General features: G+C 47.7%; 1 protein-coding gene across 1 annotated transcript; it reads right to left on the bottom strand.

The window, feature by feature from the left end:
- Window positions 1–2,822: 2,822 nt before the first annotated feature.
- LOC120110072 (26S proteasome regulatory subunit 7-like) lies at window positions 2,823–24,947 on the bottom strand. The gene is made up of 6 exons (XM_039124018.1): window positions 23,790–24,947; window positions 20,671–20,762; window positions 20,404–20,481; window positions 20,239–20,300; window positions 2,965–3,012; window positions 2,823–2,826 (listed from the first exon to the last, which is right to left on the bottom strand). The coding sequence occupies exons 1-6, from the start codon at window positions 23,815–23,817 to the stop codon at window positions 2,823–2,825; spliced, it is 312 nt and encodes a 103-aa protein (XP_038979946.1). The 5' UTR covers window positions 23,818–24,947.
- Window positions 24,948–25,640: the final 693 nt, after the last annotated feature.

Here is a 25,640-nt window from a genome sequence, read left to right as displayed (position 1 = left end):
CCAAATATTAGCTGACAGAATCATTATATATATATATATATATATATATATATAAATTAGAAAAAGGGGAACTATCATGTTAATAAATTGATGTACGCATCCAAGAAAAACGTAAAAAATTGATGCACACAGGAAATGAAATATAATCCTTAGATAAAAATGGAAAACATGTCATGAGCAACCAAGTCAAATAAGTCAAATTTGCCAGCTGTTTTGGCAAAAAAAAAGTAAGAAAAAGTTCAAAATATTAACATGAAAACCTGGAACTTGTCCAAATCACCATATAAAAAAATGACTCAAAATATGTCAAACCAGATCCAAATATTCTTTATAGAAGACAAATTAATTAACTCATAGGAATAATCTAGCAGATCAATTAGTGAAATGGGCCAGTTTTAACACCCACAAAAGAAAGATGGCTAAATCGTTAAATAAGTTGATGTACTTACTGCATCCAAAATGAAAACAAATTAGATCATGCTTGATGGAGCCACAGTTATCTTGTTTCAGGTTAAGCAGAAAGCTAAAAATATGAGCACCTAGCAGTGAGCTGTGTGCCAGTTCAGCACAGAAGGGCTTTTGAACATCTGTTTTGGTACCCTTGCAGAGGCAGTTGTTAGGTAGTTAAGTTTGTAAATATGATGACTACCTTCTGGAACAGCTTGTGATGCACCATCTGGTAGTCTATTGGGCACATCACTAGACAGCTGATTGTAAAAACTATCATTAGAATTGTTACATATATTCACTCACTAACATGAAATGGAGACTTACTGTTAGATTAGACAACAAATATTATGTGTTTGCTGATTATGGCGGCACTATAACAACTGATAAAATTTAGAGCTAGATTAGACAAGTTCAGGTTTGATGTTCAAATATTTCACGAATTCACATTTCACCAGTATCTTCTCACGATAATTTATCTAATATCTTTCCATTCTGAACTGCTGAAAAAATTTAATTCGACAAAAAATTCAAAATCAAAATAATGGCGTCTCTTTCCCTTTTAAAGAAATAATATCTTTAACATTGTCAAATTGAAATGATTGCAATGAGGCTTGCCCATCACCAACATACAGATTTTGTTAAATCCCATAGAATACATTTCCTTGTCCTTCAATTATCTTAAAAGTCTTTCCAATAGGATAGGATGGGGTATTTGCAAAGCAAGTTTCCCCAGAAAATGAATTTATTAGATCATTGTATGTTGAAATGTTATTGCTGGGACTTAGTCGCCAGAATTGGGAGCAAGGTCAGGAGCATAAATGAGTGTGGGTGCTGGGTATGCTAAAAACACTTGGAGAAAGAAATTGCTTAGGAAGTGCTGCAGGTTTGAAATTCTGAGAAAATTATGAAGAATGAAATTTTGTTCTAGGTAGAAGATTCCTGCTATAATCAATTACAATTAAGCTAAACTATCTCGAACTTTCTGAGAGTAAGTTGTCAAATATGCATAGTTTATCTGTGAATATGAATTATCTATAAAAGAGAAAGGATCATGCCTCAAAAAATTAAAGAAAAAAGAGCTAGACATTCCAACATTGCTCAACTGAAGGTACTTAATATCAACAAAACAATACCCCAATTTCTGCACTTTCTAAGTATAGGTTGTACGTTGACACGTGAAAAACCAATCTGCCCATGAAAGAAAAGCTCAAATCCCAGGGGAGGATCAGATGACTAATCCTAAACTAGTTTTTTATCAACCAAGAAAACAAAGTATTATTAGGAAGGAACAATTCTTTTCCATCTTTATTCATTTTATTATATCTTGTTTCATCCGGAATGCAGGTTTTCTGTGGCAACTGAAGTGATTGGACCGACATCATAAACCCAGGTTGCAAAACGTATCATCCTAAAATGGGATTAAACAATTTCGTTACATTCCTCATCAAAGAAACTTCCCACCATCTACCCAGAATTAGAAGCCACACTAGCTAAGGAATGACTTGGATAAAGTTTTCTTTTTCAATAGAAAGTGTACTTTAATACTCATTACTTTTACTGAGACGAGGAACATGCCTTATAGACAGTTGAATAAAAACAGTAGCAAGAACTAATTTATAGCGAACTATCAAGTCTAAAAGGTCATGCACACATCTATATTAAAAGGTTCAACAAGCATGATTACCTTAATAGGCAATCCATCTGTCATGTACTTAATCCTTGTAGAGCTGGATGTGACATCTTCAAATCTAATTGAATACCCAACCTTGTGTCCTAATTCAACATTACATTCTTCCGCCACAACGTTTAGCAACAGTGACAGCTGCAACCCGCCGTGGTTGAGAGTGATGCCAATAACTTTTCCATCTTTGCAAAATCCAGGCATTATATAAAAACTGTGGCAATTCTGCAATAATTATGGAAGCAAGCATGAACTTCTACAATTTCATGTTCAATACCATGTTATGTCAGAGATGGTCACGATGCAAATTGGAAAGTACAACCTAACTAATAGGTGTGATCATATAGTGATGCAAAATGTGTGGGGTTATAACATTAGCATAGAGACAGCCTCAGCTTCTTCTCAGATGGCTTACAATTTTCATTCCTCATCAGGACACTAGATGTAGCTCACCATGTCTGTAGATAATATGTTTTGCAAAGAAATTGTGTAGTCTTTAGTCTTGCAAACGCTGAAAAAATGCCACATATGATAAAAGAAAATTAGCATGTGAACTGTAAAAAGACAAAAATATGTACTATAGCAATGAGAAGGATAAGACAAAACAAAACTCACGGGTGGTCTTTCCGCTTCCAGTTTCCCCCACAATTATTAAGTGTTCATTCTTCTTCACTTCATCCACGATCCTCTCTCAACTGAAACAACCAACAATTAGAACAAAATTATTAGCAAAGTCAATTAGCTAAAAGAAGCAAAATCCCAAGTGAATGAATCCCCCAACAAAAAAAAAGCTCCCTTTTTCCTCTTGTGTTAATTTCAAGACAAGAAGATACCTGAATGCAATAGGCAATGATTTTCTCTGCTCTAAAATCCGTTGTCTCCTGAAGTGGAAACCGAATGTGTCCATTAAACAACAGCCTCATAGCACAAGAAATGAATTTTTTCTTTTTTTTTCATTTATACTATAATAAACAAAGACGAGGTAAGAAGGAAAGTTCTTTCAACAGATTCAAGACTTATACAATATAAAAGAAATTTCATCCTCGCTAGAGCTTGCCCTAGTCTTTGTGGTCTCCCTAGCGAGCTTTCTGCCGCTCTTCTGGCTCTGAGAGGAGACATCGTTAGGAAATGATGGCATCTCCTCTTGGACAAGTTAGCAAAAAGACGACGAGGAGACCAAACCTAAATCGCTTCCTCCTCGAATTCGAGTTTCGAATCCGGCGAGGCGATGAGGTGATAGGGGAAGGGAAGAGGGGCACTTGCCGGCGGTGGCGCGTGGAAAAGCGACGCTCACCGGCAGTGGGGATATTGGCCGGAGGGGAAGCAGAGGAGGCCGCCCGGCGAGCGCGAAGGGGAAGCAATCGAGCAAATCACCGTGGGGTGGGTCTTACTAGGAACCACTGAGTTTGAATCTTGGAATGATTAGGTTTTTTAGGCTGGTGTTTATTCGAAGATCCGTACCCGACCTCATGATATCTTGACCTAATTTGTTTAGATCTGGATTGATATCGGGTGTTTTTTCAAATTAGAATCCGACTCTGTAATTATTAATCTAATAAATTCTATAATTTTATTTTGCTAGACTTAGATTATCGACGGGAGATAATCTGGACATGTGATGAATAAGTAACAGATGTTATCCATTGTTATTTTGCTATAATAACTATTTTATGGCAAGAATGATGCTTATTATATGAGGTATGCATGAATAGAGAAATGATATTGTTGGGGGAATAAGATTTTTCCCCCAAATGACACGAATGCCCCTAAGAAGCCGCACAATCGCCGACCCTGGATAGCCGGAGTCGGCGTCCGACCTCGGAGCGTCCGACCTCAAGACATCCTACCTCGATACCTCCGACCAGGAAATCCTGATGCTCAAGGTCTACCCTTGTCAGCCACCTACTACGGCCGTACTCCTCCGAGATCCTACGAGGACCATACCTGATGCCCCTGGCATTTATTGCGCATGGCCACTGAAACCTCCAGTTCACTCCACAATTAATGCGGATCTCCGGCTTACTCCACATTAATGCGGATCTCCGGCTTACTCCACATTAATGCGGATCTCCGGCTTACTCCACATTAATGCGGATCTCCGGCTTACTCCACAATTAATGCGGATCTCCGGCTTACTCCACATTTGCATGCTCCTGTCATCTACGGACTCTCAGCTCTCCACGGCAAGTTAGCCCAGCAGAGTCTGGTCAATGATAAGTCTCTGATCTCGGCCATACCTCCGACACCAATGCAATGATTCGCCTGGTAGCGTACTGGTTCGGGTCGTACGACGCCCTCACCGCCGACATCAGCAATGATTCGCCTGACCGTGCGCCGACCTGAGCCACATGCCGAGCCGTACTATGGCCTCGCCCTGTTACATCACAGGTAAACCGACCCCCTATAAAAGGGAGCCTTGGCTTCTCAGGAGGGGGTTGGAAATTCCGCCCTACAAGCACTGTATTCTCCTCCTTACACTATTGCCCCCTCCCTGACTTGAGCGTCGGAGGGCCGGCGCCGGAAAACCCGGCCACCGGTTTCTGCAGGCACCCAGACGGAGGACGCCGCCCGCTGACGGATCGCCGCCCCCCGTGAGGACCCCTGCTCCCTCTCTCCGGCCACCCCAGACGGAGGACGCCGCCCGCCGACTGGTCGCCGCCCCGCCGTGGTGACCCGCAGCTCCCTCTCCCTCGACCGAAGATTGCCCCCGGGTCCAATTTCCAGCAACAGTTGGCGCTAGAGGAAGGGCCCGAGTAGCAGTCATGAAGTTGAGAAGTAAGGGAGCCTCCAACGTCTCCCGGCGTCCCCCGCAAAGTCCTGGACGCTCCGTCCAGAATTCTCCAACTCCGGCTGACCCAGTTCCTCAGGTCCAGCCGGAACAGTTCAACGCCTTAGTACAGCAAGTCCAGGCCCTGGCCGCCGCCGTTCAGGGCCTGCGACGCGAGGAAGCTTTACCAACGCTTCCCCCGCGGGCCCAGGTCCCGCCGGAATTTCTCCCAACGGCCCGGTTCTCCCCGGCCAGAATTTACATGGCTCCTCCAGAGCCAATAACGAAGAACGGACTTCCCCCAGAGAGAGCTACCGGGGGAAGATCTCAACAGAAGACTCCAGCCTTCTGAGGCTGAGTCAGCCCCGGACCGCCGTGAGCCGGCGCAAACCACGGCACAATCCGCGGGGGGGAGCTCGACAGAAAGTTGAGCACTGGAGCGCCAAATTGCGCGCTCCACAGCAAGAAGGCGAGGCAAGGGAGACTTTGAGTTCACTACCAAGTCCCCCTTCTCCTGCCAGATCGAGGATGAGCCGGTTCCCGCAGGTTCAAAATGCCTCAGGTGGAGCCCTACAGCGGAATCACCGACCCTCTCGACCACTTGGAGAGCTATCGGGCCCTCATGGCCCTACAAGGGTCCTCGAAGGCCATACTTTGCAAAGCCTTCCCAGCAACCCTCCGAGGGACCGCTCGGCTTTGGTTTTCTGGACTGAAGCCGAACACGGTGTCCTCTTTTGAGCAACTCGGCAGGCAGTTCGCCACCAACTTTGCTGCCAGCCGGCGCCAGCGACGGACGTCAGACTCCCTCCTCGACATCAAACAGAAAGAGGGGGAGTCCCTCAAGGAATACCTGGACCGCTTCACCGCCGCCACATGGGAGGTTCGCGAGCTAGACCAGTCGATAGCCATGTCGGCTCTGAAGACTGGGGTTCGCTCCTACCGATTCCTCTTCTCCATCGAGAAGAGCTTCCCGGCCGACTTCACCGAAATGTTGGCCCGGGCCCGGAAGTATGCCAAGGCCGAGGAGGCAGTCGCCTCTAGGCGGGGAGCAATTGAGCCCGCCTCTAAGAAGCAGAAGAAGCGCCGCGAGGAGCGCGGCCGACAAAGGAGCCGATCCCCATGAGAAGAATCTCCCCAGACTGAGGAGCCCGCCCGTCAGCAGAGGGCGACCTCAGCAGAGGACCCCTCCTCGACCGAGGTCCCCACGGCCTCGGACGTACCCGGGAGTACGAGAACTATACACCCGTCAACGCCCCGGGCCGAGATCCTGATGGAAATCGAGGGTCGGGACTTCTTCCGACCCCCGCGCCTATGCGAGACACGGGATTTCCCCGTAATCCCAGGAAGTACTGTCGCTTCCACCGAGACCGTGGGCACGACACGGAGGACTGCTTCCAGCTCCGGGACGAGATAGAAGCACTCATCCGTCGAGGAGTACTCAACCGGTTCGTGAGAAACCGGCGAGGAAAGGAGGCCGGCGGAGAACACCAACCGAAAATCCGGACGACAACAGGCCCATTGCCGGCACCATCAACATGATTGGAAGGGCCTCGCAGGAGCAGCCGCCCCGGGAGCACCCCCGAAACGCCCACGCACTGATGAAGTCATCTCGTTCTCGGACGAGGACTTAGAAGGGGTCGAGACCCCTCACGATGACGCTGTGGTCATCTCAATGATTGTAAATAAGTTTGATGTAAAGCGTGTCCTAGTTGACAATGGAAGCTCAGCCAACATTTTGTATTATCATGCCTACCAAAAAATGGGGTTGACAGAAGGACATCTCCGGAGGATCAAGCCCCGCTGGTCGGGTTCACCGGAGATTCGGTCCCGGTCGAAGGTGAGACCAGCTTCCTTGTCACAGTTGGCCTCGCCCCCGGGAGAGCACTGTGAGGACGGACTTCCTGGTGGTCCGACTGCCCGGTCTACAACGCCATCCTTGGGCGGCCAGGGCTGAATGCCCTTCGAGCCGTAGTTTCAACCCACCTGCTCATGCGGTTCCCCACCGGCCAAGGAGTAGGCGAGGTCCGGAGACCAGCTGGTCGCCAAGCAATGCTACACGGCGGCCCACGGAGTAAAGCAACCGACCGAGGCGACAATTCAGCCAACGGGCCCTTCATTGCCCATAGAAACCCTCGATGCGAGGGACACCCTCTGGAAGAAGCAAGTAGAGCCCGGTGAGCTTCTTGTTCAAGTTCCACTAAAAGAAAATTTTCCGAGCTAACCGTGCAGGTCGGCTCCGGCCTCGGCGCCCGCGAGAGGGATCGCCTCGTCAGCTTCCTGCGGGACAATGCTGACGTCTTCGCCTGGTCGCCTGCGGACGTGCCGGGAATTGACCCTGAGGTCATGGTTCACCGACTCCAGGTGAGGCCAACCAGCAGGCCTGTAAAGCAGAAGAAAAGGGGCTCCGCCCCGGAACGGCAACGTGCTGCGGCCGAGGAGGTGGACAAACTCCTCGGAGCCGGCTTCATCCGGGAGGTCTCCTACCCGGACTGGCTCGCCAACGTAGTCCTCGTAAAGAAGGCCAACGGGAAATGGCGTATGTGCGTGGACTACACCGACCTGAACAAGGCCTGCCCGAAAGACAGCTTCCCCTCCAAGCATCGACCAGCTCGTCGACTCTACTTCAGGGCACCAACTGCTAACTTTTATGGACGCCTTTTCAGGGTACAATCAAATCCGAATGGCGCCAGAAGACGAGGAGAAGACGGCCTTCATCACCGACAAGGGCACCTACTGCTACAAGGTGATGCCCTTTGGCCTGAAAAACGCTGGGGCCACCTATCAGAGACTGGTCAGCCAAATTTTCAAAGACCAGATCGGCCGAAATATGGAAGTCTACGTGGACGACATGCTGGTGAAAAGCCGAGCGGCGGAACACCACATAGCCGATCTCGACGAGACATTCGCCAAGCTCAGAAGATACAAAATGAAGCTCAACCCGGCGAAATGTGCGTTCGGGGTCACCTCGGGCAAGTTCCTGGGTTTCATAGTGACCCAGCGCGGAATTGAAGCCAACCCGGAGAAAATCCGGGCACTGCAAGAGATGTCGCCTCCGAAGACAGTTAAGGAGGTGCAGCGGCTCGCAGGGCGAGTTGCCGCCTTGGGAAGGTTCGTCTCTCGGTCAGCCGAGCGCTGCCTCCCTTTCTTCAAAAGCCTCAAACGGCCGAAAGACTTCCGGTGGTCAGAAGAATGCCAGCGAGCCTTTGAAGAGCTCCGGAGCCTTCTGGCCTCTCCCCCGCTGCTCACCAAGCCCCAGAAGGGCGAGGTCTTTATCTATACCTGGCCGTCTCCCCGCCGCAGTGAGCTCAGTCCTCGTCCGGGAAGAGGACAAGCTCCAAAAGCCGGTCTATTACACCAGCCGGGTTCTCAGGGATGCTGAGACCCGATATTCTAAACTTGAGAAGACCATCTTCGCTCTCATCATCTCGGCTCGGAGACTCAGGCCTTACTTCCAAGCCCACACAATAGCTATATTGACCGACCAGCCTATGAAGCAAATATTGCAAAGGTCGGATCGTGCGGGGAGGATCGCCAAATGGGCGGTTGAGCTCGGGGAATTTGACCTCGAGTATCGGCCCAGGCCGGCTATCAAGGCCCAAATACTCGCCGACTTCATCGTGGAGTGTACCCTGCCGGACGACCCCGAGTTGCCACCCGTATCCGCGGAGGAAGCCCCGAGGCAGCCATGGGTCCTGCACTCGGACGGGTCTTCAACCTCGGGGGGTAGCGGAGCCGGACTCATCCTCACCAGTCCAGACGGAGTGGTGGCCGAGCAAGCCTTGCGCCTCGAATTCCCGGCCTCGAACAACGAGGCCGAGTATGAGGCTCTCATCGCCGGGCTCAAGCTGGCGAAAGAACTGAAAGTGGAAGACCTGACGGCCTTCAGCGACTCCCAGCTGGTAGTGAACCAGATCCAAGGAGACTTTGAAGCTAAAGAGCCATCCATGCAAAAGTATCTCCAAAAGGTGCGGGAACTTACGTCTGCCCTGAATTCTTTCAATATTCAGTACATTCCAGAGCGGAAAACTTCAGGGCAGACCAGCTGTCCAAATTGGCAACCTCCCGCATGAGCGAGCTTCCCAAGGGAACAACGCTCGAGTATCTTCAGATCCCCAGCACGGAGGAACCCGAGCCCACCATGTGCATCGACTCCGAGCCAAGCTGGATCGATGGGCTCGTCTGCTACCTCCAAGACGGGACCTTACCTCTCAGACGAGACGGAGGCTCGCCGAATCAAGCGCCAAGCCCCCGGTATGTCTTGTACGAGAATAGACTTTATCGGATCATTTACTTCTCCCCTTCTCAGATGCCTCCGCCCCTCCGAGGCGGACTATGCCCTCCGAGAGGTCCATGAAGGGATCTGCGGAAATCACATGGGGGTCGGGCACTGGCCCATAAGATCCTGCGGCAAGGATATTACTGGCCCACACTCCAGAAGGATGCGACGGATTTCGTCCGGAAATGCGATCGGTGCCAGCGAAACGCCAATATCCAGCGCCGACCTTCGGCCCTGCTGACTTCTATCATCGCCCCCTGGCCGTTTGCCCAATGGGGGATCGACATCCTGGGGCCCTTTCCCCTGCCTCCGGACAAAGAAAGTTCCTGGTCGTCTCCATCGACTACTTCACCAAATGGGTCGAGGCCGAACCCGTCGCCCGGATCACCGAGCAAAAGATGCGGGACTTCGTGTGGAAGTCCATAATCTGCAGATTCGGACTACCCCGTATCCTTATATCCGACAATGGTCGACAATTTGACAATGTTCATTTCAGGAATTTTGCTCTGAGCTCGGCATTGATCACCGCTTCACCTCGGTTGCTCACCCCAGACAAACGGGGAAACTGAGGTAACTAACCGCACTATTTTGCAGGGACTCAAGGCTAGGCTTGATCGGTCCAAAGGACAGTGGGTCGAGGACTTGTACAATGTCCTTTGGGCGTACCGGACCACGTTCCGACTGCCCACGGAGAGAGACCCCCTTCAACCTAGCATACGGCACTGAGGCCGTCATCCCGTTGGAGATCGGCCTGCCTTCTCCAAGGGTGGAGCATTACGACCCCGACACCAATTCCTCCCAGCTCAGGAGCAACTTGGACCTCGTCGAAGAGACACGAGAGGTCGCCCGGGTCCGCATGGCAAGATACCAACAGCGAACGGCCCAATACTACAACTCCAGAGTCAAGCCCAAGCTCTTCAAAGTAGGGGACCTCGTCCTCAGGAGAGCCGAGGCTTCTCAACCGACCGAGCAAGGAAAGCTCGCCCCAAATTGGGAAGGGCCGTATCAAATCGCCCGGGTACAACGACCAGGGGCGTACAAATTGAAGTCCCTGGAGGGGACTCTGATCCCGCGAAGCTGGAACTCCGAGAATCTACGAATGTACTACCAATGAAACCCCTAGGGGTTCAAGACAATCAGGACAATGGACTCAGTTCCTTTTTGCAAATAATTCTCTCATTTGATGACTGTAATTCTCTTCTAATGTTGGGTCGTCTGTGATCCTCAGATTCCCGGCCAAAATCGGGATGCCTCGAGGCTCGACCGTAGAGTCCCAAACTCCCTCGACCTCGAGAAGTATCGCAGGACGATGAAACATCGGCTTGGCGCAAGATCCCTCGACTAAGGTCGGGATGCCCCGAGGGTCGACCGTAGAGAACCAGACTCCCTCGACCCCGGGAAGCGTCGCAGGTCGGTAGAGCGTGCCCAGACCCGCCGACCTGACGAACGATCCCTCGACTAAGGTCGGGATGCCCCGAGGGTCGACCGTAGAGAACCAGACTCCCTCGACCTCGGGAAGAAGCCGTGAGGGGTGGAAAGGGTGGTTCCACCCGGGGCGCCACAAGTGGACCCCGGGAGCGGTCGACGATCCCCGATCCCGAGCGGACAATACTTTCTGGACAAGCCGTGAGGGGTGGAAAGGGTGTTCCACCTGGGGCGCCATAAAGTGGACCCCCGGGAGCGGTTCGACCGATCCCCGAAGCGGACAATACTTTCTGGACAAAGCCGTGAGGGGTGGAAAGGGTGGTTCCACCCGGGGCGCCACAAAGTGGACCCCCGGGAGCGGTCGACGATCCCCGATCCCCGAAGCGACAATACTTTCTGGACGAAGCCGTGAGGGGTGTAAAGGGTGGTTCCACCGGGGCGCCACAAAGTGGACCCCGGGAGCGGTCGACGATCCCCGATCCCCGATCCCTCGACTAAGGTCGGGATGCCCCGAGGGTCGACCGTAGAGAACCAGACTCCCTCGACCTCGGAGAAGAAGCCCTGAGGGGTGGAAAGGGTGTTCCACCGGGGCGCCACAAAGTGTACCCCGGGAGCGGTCGACGATCCCCGATCCCCGATCCCTCGACTAAGGTCGGGATGCCCCGAGGGTCGACCGTAGAGAACCAGACTCCCTCGACCTCGGAAAGAAGCCGTGAGGGGTGGAAAGGGTGGTTCCACCCGGGGCGCCACAAAGTGGACCCCCGGGAGCGGTCGACGATCCCCGAAGCGGACAATACTTTCTGAACGAAAGCGTGAGGGGTGGAAAGGGTGGTTCCACCCGGGGCGCCACAAAAGTGAACCTCCGAGAGCGGTCGACGATCCCCGATCCCCGATCCTCGACTAAGGTCGGGATGCCCCGAGGGTCGACCGTAGAGAACCAGACTCCCTCGACCTCGGGAAAGAAGCCGTGAGGGGTGGAAAGGGTGGTTCACCCGGGCCGGCGCCACAAAGTGGACCCCCCGGGAGCGGTCGACGATCCCCCGATCCCCGATCCCTCGACTAAGGTCCGGGATGCCCCGAGGGTCGACCGCAGAGAACCAGACTCCCTCGACCTCGGGAAGAAGCCGTGAGGGGTGGAAAGGGTGGTTCCACCCGGGGCGCCACAAAGTGGACCCCCGAGAAGCGTCGACGATCCCCGATCCCCGAAGCGGACAATACTTTCTGGACAAAGCCGTGAGGGGTGGAAAGGGTGGTTCCACCCGGGGCGCCACAAAGTGGACCCCCGGGAGCGGTCGACGATCCCCGATCCCCGAAGCGGACAATACTTTCTGGACAAAGCCGTGAGGGTGGAAAGGGTGGTTCCACCCGGGGCGCACACAAGTGGACCCTCGGGAGCGGTCGACGATCCCCGATCCCCGAAGCGGACAATACTTTCTGGAGCAGAGCTCTGCCACTGAGCTACGCGCGCACCCTACTTCGGTAGAGCGCCCACAGACCCGCCAACCTGACGCAAGATCCTCGACCAAGATTGGGGCGCCCCGAGGTCCGACCGTAGGGTCTCAAGCTCCCTCGACCTCGAAAAGAGCTACAAATCAATAAAGCCTCCCCAGATCCTCTCAACTCCGGCGGGTGTCGTCGGGTCCGTGAGAAGCCCGAGCCCCCTTACAAGTCAAAAATGACTCCGGAGGTCCGACGAGGAAGGGAAGCCAGCCTACTCCGCCATGTGAAGCACAACTCTTGAGAATGCAAGAGGTACATCTAACTCGACGCCCTCCTTGTCAAATTTTATCTACATATTGCTAAGCGGAATCTCATCCAACGTTGGAGTCTTATCTCGCCCCAAAGCCGGGCTACTCCAACAGGTCGGCTTAAGACCGATCTCTGAACTACATTGTGCATGCTCCACTCGCCAAGTTTCAACTTGTACAAAGCCTTCATAAATTAGGGCCCAATTCGGCCCCCATACGTAGACTCCGATGTTTAGCTGAGAAAGTGGTCCCAGCCGCGAGTGTACCAGCTAAACACAGACACCAAGGCAATCTTTAAAAATCCCAGCCTTGCTCACCGAAATCTCAGCAGAGTCCCGAGAACGATAAGTGAAAACCTTCGGCGATAATTCGACTATTAGCCCGGCGCTCCCTACGAGGGGTCCGGAGTTGAGTTCGGAAACCCGACTAGACTCCCCGAATAGCGGCACGTACAGACCTAAGTCCGGTCCTACTTGAAGGGCTAAGGCCCGACCTCGATGCCTTTGGGATTTCCCTAAAGGCCAAACGTGACGACTCCCGCGACTCTAAGATCCGAGTTATAGGACTTAGAGAAATTTTCTAGAAACCTAAGCTCGGAGCTCCCTTTGGTCGAAATGACTGGAATCCGAGAAGGCCAAGATATAGTCCGGGAAAAAGGGCGACTTCGTTAAGCAGCCCGAAAACTAAAATACAAAGTTAGAGGTCGTCGAGGCGGTTAGCTAAGGCTATAGCCTCATTCACGACAAGAAAAGAAAAGACGACCACAGAATGACAAAATTATTTTTTTCATTGACAAAGGGCCGGAAGGCCAATTACAAAATTGGAGGTCGGCCATTCAAGAGCCGACCTCGGATACAATGGAAAAGAAAAAATATATATATAGACACCAAGTCTTAGGCGGCGGCAGCAACATCCGGGGGGTCGTCTGGCACAGTGATGACCTCGGGATCTTAGCCGGCACAGGCTCGGGGTCGGGGGCAGGGGCCTCGGCGAGCGCCTCCGGGACGCCGTCCGTCTCGGGCTCGCCGGAGCCGCCTCCGGGACGGCCGTCCGCATCGCCCGCCCTCGTCGAAGGCTCGGCGGGGTCTTGTTCGTACATCCTGCCTCGGATGTCAAAATGGCAGAATGTCCTTCCCGTGTCGGACCCGTAGCCCAGGTTCATCCTCGGACGGACCGTCGAAAGTCGTACTGGGCGGCAAGTACCGGCCGGTCACCTGCAGCCGGAAGTTCTCAAAACCCCGGAGGAACCCGTCGACCGTCTCCTCCTCTAACATGTCGCGGACTCTTTGCGACTCCTTGAAGAGTCCACGGCATGTTCAGCTCGCTCGAGTGCCCTCCTCTCTCGGCCTCAAGCTGCTCGATTCGGAGGCGGAAAACCCCGTCCTCATATTTGAGAGCCGCGACCTCGGACTGGATCTCCCTCAAGCGCGCCTCTGAACCGCGCATGGCCGACCGGGTCAGGGCGTGAGCAGCCCTTTCCTCCTCAAGCGCCCCCGCCATAGCAAGGCGCTCGGCCTCGGTGGCCTCTCGCCGAGCCTCGGCCAACGCCGCCTCCAGCTCGGCGACTCTCTTCTTGGCCGGCTCCAACTGCCGGCCGAGCCGCCAGGCCTCCTCTTGACACCCTTGGGCGATAAACACCAAGGCGTCGAGCTCGTGAATATGCTGCAAAGAAAGAAACAGAGATGATCGTAAGTCGAAAAGCACGCAAGTTCGCTAATAACTCAAGGAAATTAAGAAGAAAGCTTACCCGGGCGGTGTTGCAGTAAGCACTGTCAACGACCTCCTCCAGTGAAATGTTCCGGAACTCGGCCCGGTCCGCTGGAAGCATCGCACGCCGAAGCACGGAGCGTGCGACCTCGGCGTCGTGAAAGGCCGAGCTCCCCCTCGGAAATAGGGGAGTCCGGCTCGACTGACTCCTCCCGGAAAGCCCGGAAGGGCCCCCGGCATGCCCGAGCCCGAGGTCCGGAGCCGCTCGCCTCGGGGCCCTCGGGTCAGCTCGGGCCCGGGCGCTGCGGCCGATCATGGACGACCTCCCCCGCTGGGCAAAGGGGGCAGGGCAAGGAGGGCCGATGGGCCCGCGTCACTGACGACCCGCGCCCGCCTCGGGTCGGCTGTAGAGGCCCCGCTCGGGGCCACTCGTTCCCGGCCGACGTGGAAGCGCCGGCCGACCTCGCCCTCTTCCGAGGCTGGGGCCTAGCTCCTCCTGGGCCCTCGGCCTCTCGCCTCCTCAGGCGGAAAAAAAGTGATGTGTTGCTGGTCGGCATACGGAGAATATCTGAAACAAAAATTTCACCAAGTGTCCAGACCAGTGGCAGTAAAAATGAAGGACAAGGAAAGGAAGTAATATAACTACCCTTACCCCTCAGGGGCGCGCCGAGCTCAGACCCACGCTCGCCAGGGGCGTCCTCCCGTAGGAGCTCGGTCAGGTCGTTGCCCCTCCCGAGGGCTCGCAAAGAGTCCAAGGTCCTCAGCTCTCTCCCCGAGGGCTCGGAGAGCCTGTTTGAGGGCCTTTCAGCCGAGGGTGTCCCCACCTCGGGTCGAACCCCCAAGGCACCTCGGACGCCAGGAAGAAAAACTTCCCTTCCACTCATGAATCGAGGAAGGGGCGCCCTGGAAGAGTGACATAACCGCCCCCGAAAGGCGAAGTATAGCCACCCTGCGTCCGCCGGGTTCTTCTTCAACAGAAAACACCGGCGGAAAAGACCTACTGAGACCGGGATCCCGTGCCCGAGGCACAGGGACAAGAACCCGATTATGGTCCCTCCACGAAGCTCGGAGCCAACTGCGCCGGGACAAGCTGGTACTCTCGGCCAGCAGGTTGTTCACGAACTCATTGAACGGGAAACCGCAGGCCAGCCCAGAGCGTCTCGCGGTAGACCGCGATCCGAACCTGGGGGCGACTGAGTCACCCTGTCTTCCGGCCCCGCCAGTTTCGAGACGAAACCCGGGCTGGAAGAAGAAACGGGAGCGGATCAACTCCAACTCCTCCTCTGACAGACTCGACCCTACCTCCTCCGGACCGAGACCCATCTCACGGGAGAGCGAAATAAAATTAAAAGCAAGAGGATGAAAACTGGGAGGAAACAGAGAAGAGGAACCCTAGCAATCACAGGGTAGGGACCTACTGGACATCGCCGGAATCCGCTCCCGGGCGCCGACGGCGAGGTTCGGTTGAGGAAGGAAGCAAAGGAAAAGACAACAAAATAAGAGGCAGCCAAATAACACCTTTAGGGCAAACTCGAGGGGTTTATATAGACCCCCTGACGGCCCGGATCACAGGGTCGGTTCCCATCTCCCGACCGGATGGCGCCACGTGGCGACCTCGGAGGCCGAGGCACCGCATTCACTCCGGATCAATAAAATCGGGTACGAAATCGAAGCGTTGTCCATCGGATCTCGGGGCCTCATCATGGGTCCGCAGAATCAAATCGTCTTGAAGAACGAGCGGGCCGCCACCCCCGCTCCCCTTATTTAATAAGATCTGGGACACGTGGAGCCCTGATATAGCCTCCACCTCCCCAGATCTATGATCCAGTAATACGAGATCGAAAGCGTCCGACCTTAGGTCATGCCGCGTGTCTGTTTTGAAGCCCGTAACGGCACACTCATTAATGAGCGGGGAGTCTCGATTACGGGGTCGAGGCGCCGCCTCGTTGAGCCCGAGGACCCTCATCATGGGTCCGCCGCACGAAGCGATCTTGGCGATCCAAGAGACGCCACCCCCGTTACATCCGCTCCGAGAAACGTAAGGATACGAGCTCCACCATAAGTTCGCTGAATAAAGCAACCTCGAAACGCCCAAGGGCGCAGATCTCGCCATAAAAACTCCGAGAAACGCGAGGGCGCGGACGAGATTCGCCCCCCCAACTTCAATGATAGACTTTACTTCCTACGTCCGAGCCCACAAGCCACTCGAACTCGGAAGTCGGGGGGTAGTGTTGGGGGAATAAGATTTTTCCCCCCAAATGACACGAATGCCCCTAAGAAGCCGCACAATCGCCGACCCTGGATAGCCGGAGTCGGCGTTCGACCTCGGAGCGTCCGACCTCAAGACATCCGACCTCGATACCTCCGACCCAGGAAAATCCTGATGCTCAAGGTCTACCCTTGTCAGCCACCTACTACGGCCGTACTCCTCCGAGGTCCTACCGAGGACCATACCCTGACGCCCCTCCGGCATTTATTGCGCATGGCCACTGAAAACCTCCAGTTCACTCCACAATTAATGCGGATCTCCGGCTTACTCCACATTTTATGCGGATCTCCGGCTTACTCCACATTTAATGCGGATCTCCGGCTTACTCCACAATTAATGCGGATCTCCAGCCTACTCTACAATTAATGCGGATCTCCGGCTTACTCCACATTTAATGCGTATGGCTCCTGTCATCTACGGACTCTCAGCTCTCCACGGCAAATCAGCCCAGCAGAGTCTAGTCGACTATGATAAGTCTCTGATCTCGGCCATACCTCCGACACCAATGCAATAATTCGCCTGGTAGCGTGCTAGTTCGGGTCGTACGACGCCCTCACCGCCGACATCAGTGCAATGATTCGCCTGACCATGCGCCGACCTGAACAACATGCCGAGCCGTACTACGGCTTCGCCCCGTTACATCACAGGTAAACCGACCCCCGCCTATAAAAGGGAGCCTTGGCCTCTCAGGAGGGGGTTGGAAAATTTACGCACTCTACAGACATTATTTACCTCCTCTTTACACTATTTGCCCCCTCCCTGACTTGAGCGTCGGAGGGCCGGCGCCGGAAAACCCGGCCACCGGTTTGTCTGCAGGCGCCCAGACGGAGGACGCCGCCCGCTGACGGATCGCCGCCCCACCGTGAGGACCTCCTGCTCCCTCTCTCCGGCCACCCCAGACGGAGGACGCCGCCCGCCGACCGGTCGCCGCCCCGCCGTGGTGACCCGCTGCTCCCTCTCCCTCGACCGAAGATTGCCCCCGGGTCTAATTTCCAGCAACAGATATTTATATGAATTCAAACTTTTATATCACCTAAAAGAATGGTGCCTATTATTTGATATTCGCATGAGTAGAACAAATTTATTTAAATTCAAATTTTTATATCAACTAAAAGTATTAACTTTGTTTGTGGTGAACAATAATGTGAACAATTAAATAGTTATTTTTTTATTATACAATTATTTTAGGCTTTTTCAGAAAAGGGAGGTAGGCCCACTCATGTTATTCTATTTTTTGGTCAAAAGAGTCAAACTAGCTCCAAACCTAGTAAATCCGTTCCTTTGTAAATCTTCTTCACTATCTTAAAATTTCAGCTCAATGGAAATTTTGCACCCTAAACTTGACCAATTGATAAGTTTATCTGAGCCTCCAAGTGCAACCAAATTTTGTTCCAATTATAGAATTCATAAATCCAGCCAGGTCCTCCTTTTAAATTTGAATTCAACCATTGGATTAAGGTGTGTTTTCTTAGAACTAATCTAAACCATCCTTTACAACAATCCATGTTAGCATCTTGGAGCCTATCTTATCATGATACTTGATATCATTTTAAACCCTATGATTATTAGAACTCTCCAGAATCTTAATCTCTAACCATCCATTCAAATTCTCTGCCACCATCCATTCAAATTCACGGCACCCACAAGTACATCCCCCCCCCCCCACACACACACACAAAGGAGAGGGATTTGGATTTTGGTTTTTGACTAAATCATCCTTTTGGCCATCTCTTTGATCTCCTACCCTTTCTTAAGTCTACGCTAGAAAGTTTAGGGAAAAATGGAAAATGGTTACCATGGATTTTCTGAGCATCTAGTCTCCCAGTATGCATTGGTTTCCTAGAGTGAAACTTAGTAGTTGAGATGGATATTGTTCTACTTCCGCTCTCCATATGTCCCCAGTTTCTCCCAAAAAAAAATCCAGACCTCAGGTTGCTAACCATTGGGGCAAGCCCGCAGTTCACATTAACATCATGTTTCTTTGAAAAATCAGAGAAGAAAGTCTCTAAGAAACAAAAAGAAAAGCATTCAATGCATCCGCACTCAGAATCCAACCGAAGCACATGGTGGTGTTGCTTGGGGGATGAGTCATCTCGTGAGACCATTATATATAGTATATTTTACTCTCTTTATTTAAATAAATAAAGATGAATAATTAATGGCTCATCTAAATTACTCTCTTTCCAATTGACATATGCATATATTCGCTAGATTTTTTATCTATCTTGAGATATTCATAAAAAATAGATGCATCCAATGTTGAACAAAAATAAGAAAAATTTAAATAGTATAGTCTCAAGTCTCAACTTTATTCAACAGCATGAGCATCTATAATGTTAGAAGATGCGAGTTCAAGGCAGCAATGTCCATCCTAAGAAGGTTCCTTCAGGTTAGTTGGAGCAATACTAGTGATAATCAAACTTCCACAAATATATAAATATCAAGCACCTACAATCTGTGCATCCTAATTTTTGGGAAAATTTTTGAAATCAGTGCAATACAAGGACTTCTTAGGGAGTCGGCCATCCATCCTGGTATTACTCCACCCAAGTACGTGCCCGAATGCAGAGTTCTGATCGCACTCATATCAAGTTGTTTATGATATTTAAATCCAAAAATTAAAGAAGGACAAGTTAATCCCCCCAATTTAAGTCCTGCAATGTGCAAGCTGTGAAGGCTAGACAACAACATAGTTGCGATCATATAGGAGTTAGACCTAAACAAACTAGCAAGACCCAAAAAGTATCACAAAGTTATCTCTAGATATTACATGATCATAAACAAGATTTTTATCTGCAAATTAACTTAGTCTAATATTTAAAATATATGGTCTCCATCACTAACGAGTGTAAGGACATCACAGAAGTAGGTAACATTATAACCACCATCAGGCACCATTACCACGTGATGCATCAATTTCAACCTTCTAAACTTTACTCCAATCTAAAAAATGGTGCCATAAAATACCAACTGCTAATTGCACATGAATTATGGCAGGAAAAACTTCCCTCGCAGTGTTGAAACCAAAAGCCTCCAACTCAACTTTTGAAAAAGCTGATGTATCAAATTATCCTTTAAACAAATCTCCACAGCATGTCCCTTATTAAGAAAAAAGCCTAAGTAGCTTCAAAATTTGAACACCCTAAACACAAAACAGAACAAACAAAAGAATGGAAAAAACATAAGTTACATAATTTTAATAGTTTAAGTCTTTAGCTTCTTTCCAATTTTCCACTTTGTATGCTGAAATATCCTCTTTTTAAAATCTTATTGTGGTTCTATGTATTGTCTTGGCACTTCTTTTGAACAGCACAACCGTATCATAGTAGAATACTTTTCTTTCTTTTTGTTTCTGTTTGCGATTTATTCCTGCCTTGTCGCATTATCAAAATATGTCTGCAAATCTACATAATTGACTTCTACTACAATCACCTCCTGTTTATCATCCAACCTTTTATGTGGATTTAATTAAGTGAATCATTGCTAGAATCTTCCTCTTAAATAACTTGCTTCCCCTTTAAGACATCAAAATCACCATGTGCAACTCCAAAGAAAATTCCATATATGGGGACCAAGATTCAGCACCAAGCTCTGGAAAAGAAGGACAATATTTCCTAGACTAGAGAGCGCGTCCCTCCTGTAATGCCAAAGATTGCGTCCTCTTCCACACATGTGGGGCTCATTACGGCCTCTGTAAGTGAGAGGAAATGAGATTATCTGTTTCGATGGGCAAGTGATTTTTTTTTTAAATTTCTTGTGGAGAATCCAACTAAAAATAGTCAAATAATAATATATTACAGACAGATATAAAGGATTAATAATGTTCCTCAACTAAAACTAGCTATAAATAAATTGGGTAAACAATTCTCCAGTAAGTGCTAAGGAGCTATCAAGTGAACAAATCTATAGCCTTACCCTACACGCATGCCTTCCTCAATATCAGTTGGAGAGACTTTGTCACCCAAGCCAACCACAAACTGTACACAGTGAAGAAATCAACTTCAGTCTTCTCAATTGAGGTTCTATAGAATAAATCAGACCTATGCAATCAAGAATTTCAATTAAAATCAGAGAATATACCTTGGCAATTTGCTTTACATTTATCACATATTTAGCATCTTTTGTGTTTGGATTTACAATCTCCGTGCACCTAGCGGCCTTTCAAGAGATGAAAATCTAACTTAGAATTTGAATAATCTGAAAGAGCAAACATCAAGCTAAAAATTCACATGTATCAGTGTGTGCATGCCAGCATCTCTCTCGCTATGCGTGCATGTGTGTGTGTGTATGTGATGCACAAACACATATCTTCAGATATCTGTTTAATAAAAGATTAAAAAGATATACCTCTAGAGGTTGCTCTTCTTGCATCATTTGCTTATCAGAAACTAAATCCCACTGGCTTGGTGCAGCTAAACCAGTGTCAGACTCTTTGATTCCTGACATTTGATTGAAGAAAACAGGCATTAGAGACCTAAAAATAGGGATATTTTCTCATATATGATGGTGCACGATTCTGAAAAGCCCATTTAAATGAATTCATCCCTTTCACACTCTTACAAATAGAAAAAAATAGTTGTTTCTTTAAACACCGGCCATGCAAAAATCCAGCCATTTAATTTTAAATTTAATTTTCACTAAAAAGCCTAGAACAAGCAGCATTTAGCAATAACAACTGCATTTCACTCCACTTACCTTATTCAAATTCTATCAAGTTTTACATCTAATGATCCATGTTCTACACAATATGTCTATAATGACAAAACCCACTTTAAGTCTTGGCTCTTAATTTCAGCCTAGGTGACAATTACCTTTGCGGTCATACTTTTCATTTCAAATGATAACTTTAACCTAGGAATTTCTCCAAGAAAATGGGGATATGTTTCCAATATGGAAGGTTCAATTGCCAAAGTTGCTTCTTAGAATCAATATGATCTAGTCATTTTTTTGTTTGATTAAGTTAGAACTCCGGAGAATAGGATAGTTGATGTAACAACTCAGGATCTCACCCAAAATGGCTAGTCGGAAGGTATTATTTGGGTTCCTTGATCCTGTATAAGTACCCAAGATCTACCTAGCGAATAACCGATGTGGGACTAAACACACGCCCGCACGGGTCCTCACATACTCCCCCCGTTCAAACCCTGACGTCCTCGTCAGGCTAAGGGTTCATATCTATTCAAATCTAATCACAAACACCACGATTGGCCCGTAGTCAGCCCCAATAGATCCGTGCTGCAGTGTCCCCTAGTCCACATAGGTTATGGGCCGGGTCCGCTCTGATACCATTTGTAACAACTCAGGATCTCACCCAAAATGGCTAGTCGGAAGGTATTATTTGGGTTCCTTGATCCTGTATAAGTACCCAAGATCTACCTAGCGAATAACCGATGTGGGACTAAACACACGCCCGCACGGGTCCTCACAGTTGACCACATGGTTTAAGGTTTTGATCAAAACTCCAAAAACAAATATGGAATGCTTCAGTTTGGTTGGAATTAGTCCAGTACCAGAAATGGTTTTGGGATTTTATGCTAAAACTAACATACAAAGCCATATTAAGTCTACAAAATTATCTATGCTAATTGTCTTATATTTCTATATTTTTGCAAATGCCAGACAACATTTTCTTTACATTAAACTTAGACTTTATGAGGTTTGAGAAGATTTATAAGCATAGCAATGGTACATTGGAAGATATTTAAAAAAAAGTAAAACCTTTTTACATGAGTTTGCTATCCTATCACTTAAACTTCATAGGCATTTCATATATTAAAGTACCAACAAGTAGTAGTATGATATATTACACTCTCGCATGGTTTTAATATTACATCATGCAGAAGAATTCCTTAAAATGATTACCATTTTATTTTCTTGACTTAATTTATCTGCTATTTATTTATTATCTTTATTAATTCTATTTTACAGTTCTCCATCTTCCATCAGTTTCAATCAAAATAATCGGAACAAGAGCCAAAATAACAAGATTGCCAAATGTTTGGCTAAAACGAAAATTGGGACCCAGCTTTGAACCTTGGTTTTAGAAGCAATGGTTGATACATGAGGTTAGGTTTTTAAGGGTTTTTGCAATGCCTTCATATATAGGTACACGAGGATGGAAAACATTGGCAATATAGATTAAATTACCTCAATTTTAATATTTATGAAGGGCTTCCACCATATATCTTCTGATTGTACTGCTACACGCTCCTTATGTTTATTAGTTTCTTCTTCCCTTTTTTTGAACTGTGTTGTTTCTTTACATGCTCATCACTCTTGTACATGATCAAGTATGCATGCAGTTATGCATCCCCTTTTTCTACATGTTTCTGGATCTTGTTTTAGAGAGGCAACAGAGGTTTAAATCATTTTAAATGCTTAGTTGTACCAAAAAAACTGTCAAGAAGGAAAAGAGGAAGATTCGCTGAAAGAAACTTGGGAACAGAAACAGCCCAATGGGGAAATTTTCAGAAAGGACGATGGAATGACCAATACTTGGGCCTGTTAAAGGTAAGAAAATCTAGGAACCCATTATTACATAAAGAATTTTGTAATAATGAGTTATCATATACAAAATCCTTGGCAGGAAAGAAGAAAGAGCCTGGTGAAACTTTCAACTAGCCTTACTATCACATTTTGTAAGTGATGGGTATTATATGAGTTATCATATACAAAATAGTTTTGCTAAAAGAATTTGGATCTCGTCCGTATTTAGAAAGTGAGAATATGAGATTTATCCAGCAAAGTTCTTGCAAAATAGTTGGCGGCTATAGCTTTGATAACAGGGACAATTCCCTTAGGCATGCTGGATCTTCATGTTTTTCTTGTAGTTATATATTTGGCTCTGCAACTTGAGAATTGACACTTTTACTGTTTATGGACTTGATTTGTATCTCTTTATACCTTTATTTTCTTCAAATTTGGTCAAATAATTACAACCCAATCACTTTCTGATCCTATATTCAAGAATGACAGCCATCAAAGTATTGATAAACAAGAAGAATATTTTCTAAAACTAGTTCAATAATCAGGTTAGCGGCAATTTAGAAAACTATGAGAGCATTGCTAGGGATTTACAGTCTGATACAATCAGTAGAAACATTAGCAGCTTAAATAAATTACTCTGGACTTCGACATGTTGTGTCTTGTTCAACCAAAAGGAATTATCATATTTAAAGGTAAAAGAGGTGCATGTTTATAGTTTTAAAAAATAATACAAATAAAGCATCCATCCTAGAAGATTTGCATGGCTTCCAAAACAAAACAAACAATCTAGACATTGAAAACCTTGGTCTGATAATTACTATTCTAAGTATTGCCAATCAAAGATTAGGGACTAGGGTTGTTGCACAATATCTATATTTCCTTCAACGTACTCTAATGTGTATGATCTCCAAAATTATGGAACTAAAGCTAAAAAATAATATAAGAAAGCATGCTCTAACATATATATCACCACCATCTACCACAAAGATCATTGACTTTCTTCGTCATCTCCTTAATTTCCTTCTCTACTTTCCTGATACTAGCTGAATAAGGTCCTAGACCCTGTCATCAAAGAACAACACAACAATTCAATTTTCAATTGATGATATTGCAGATCCATGAAATATATTCAACCCATATCCCAACAACAAAATCCGTGCAACAAAGGGGAACAAAAGATTCAAAAAATAGGATAGCAAATCGAACCGAACTTAGACCAAAATCAGTAAAGATTTGAGCAGCCAGAGGCATTATAAGCAAGAATTGAAAAGGAAATACCGGAAAAATTATACGCAACAGATAAAGTTTCAATTTTTACAGGATTTCCAAACAAATGCTCGATTTCTACCTCTATAGAACAATACTAGGAAAATTAAAAAGGACAAAAAGAAAAAAAAATCTAGGGTTCCAGGCCGACTGATTTGGATCTGAAGACGACGATTCGAGGGGAGACTGGAGGGGGTGGGGCAGGCGTGTGTAGGCTTTGAGAAGGGCGATATTGCCCTCGTCGAGCGGGCGAGGGTTCCTCTCATTCGTCTCCTCTTCAAGTTATGGAGCCATGGCGGCAAAAAGCAATGGCGGCGAGACCTCTTTCCCTCGGCTTGTGTTCATAGCCTATTTGCTATATTCCATATTTCAGGCCTTGGTCCACAAGAAACCAAACCAGCCCAGAAGTCGGAAGACTGGTTTTAAAATTATTATTTACCCCTTTTTTAACTCGTGAGGTTCGGAGCCTGGCGCATTTTAATTCCTCTTAATTTTTCTGCTATTTGTCTAAACTCTTTTTTCACGGAAAAGTCTCTCCTTTTTTTCCTTTTTTTCTTTTTTTTTTTTTGTGTGTGAGGGAATGAGGACTCTCTCCTACAGTGGAACATCACAGCATCGGACTCTTTCTAAACTCCGAATCAAATAGATGGATGACCACACACAGAATCCTTTGATGCCGACACCTAAGCAAACCCCATTCTGGCATTTATCGTTTTGGGACACCATCGGCTTTCCTTTAATGTATTGTATAGATTATTATTATTATTATTGTTTTACACATGAGATGATTAGTTGTCCACCTAGTGAATTATGGGGTCTTTTGGAGCTAACTTTATATATTCAATATATAAATACAAACCATTTCATGCACATATTTTTATTAAAATAATAAATTAATAAATATTAGAAACTATTATTTATATCTTTAAATAACAGAAATATGGGACAGCTAATGTGGCTTGATGAGTTGTCAATTAATAATTAAGCGATCTTCTTGAAATTAATTAATTGAGGGTGTTCTCAATATATATCAGAAAAAAAAAAGAAAAGCCCTACTTCCACTTTTTAATTCAACAGAAAAGAAAATTCCATCTTCATCGAACACTCCATGATCCTATCTCTTTTTGAAAAGCCATGCAATATCTTCATGAGCAATTGAACATAGTAGAATTCTTAGTTAGGATAATTTTTTGAAAAAAATTAAGGTAAAAGCTCTGGTTTCCATTCTCTGGTCCCTCCCCTTGCTCTTTCTTCTTGTAAAGAGTTCTCACTCTTAAACTTCAAAGCAGTTTTATCATAACAAAAAAAAAAAAAAAACATTCTTGCCCAAGTACAGAAATGGAAATCCCATATTCCAATCTCCACCATATACCTATCAACTCTATTTTTCAAAAAGAAAAAACTAATCTCATATATTTGGGAGATAAAACGAAACTTTCTTCTGTAACTCTCATTTCCTTCCTCTCTTCCATTCAAAACAAAGGGCCATCTGTATTTGATTTTCAACTCTCTAATTCTATAATAGATCTCTCTGCTAATTCTTTAAATAATTAAAAAAAATATAT

This window comes from Phoenix dactylifera, chromosome 3, assembly GCF_009389715.1.
Source record: "Phoenix dactylifera cultivar Barhee BC4 chromosome 3, palm_55x_up_171113_PBpolish2nd_filt_p, whole genome shotgun sequence".
Classification (NCBI taxonomy): Eukaryota; Viridiplantae; Streptophyta; class Magnoliopsida; order Arecales; family Arecaceae; genus Phoenix; species Phoenix dactylifera.
Note: the sequence above shows the minus strand (reverse complement) of the source record. Positions and strands in the feature narration are given on the sequence as shown.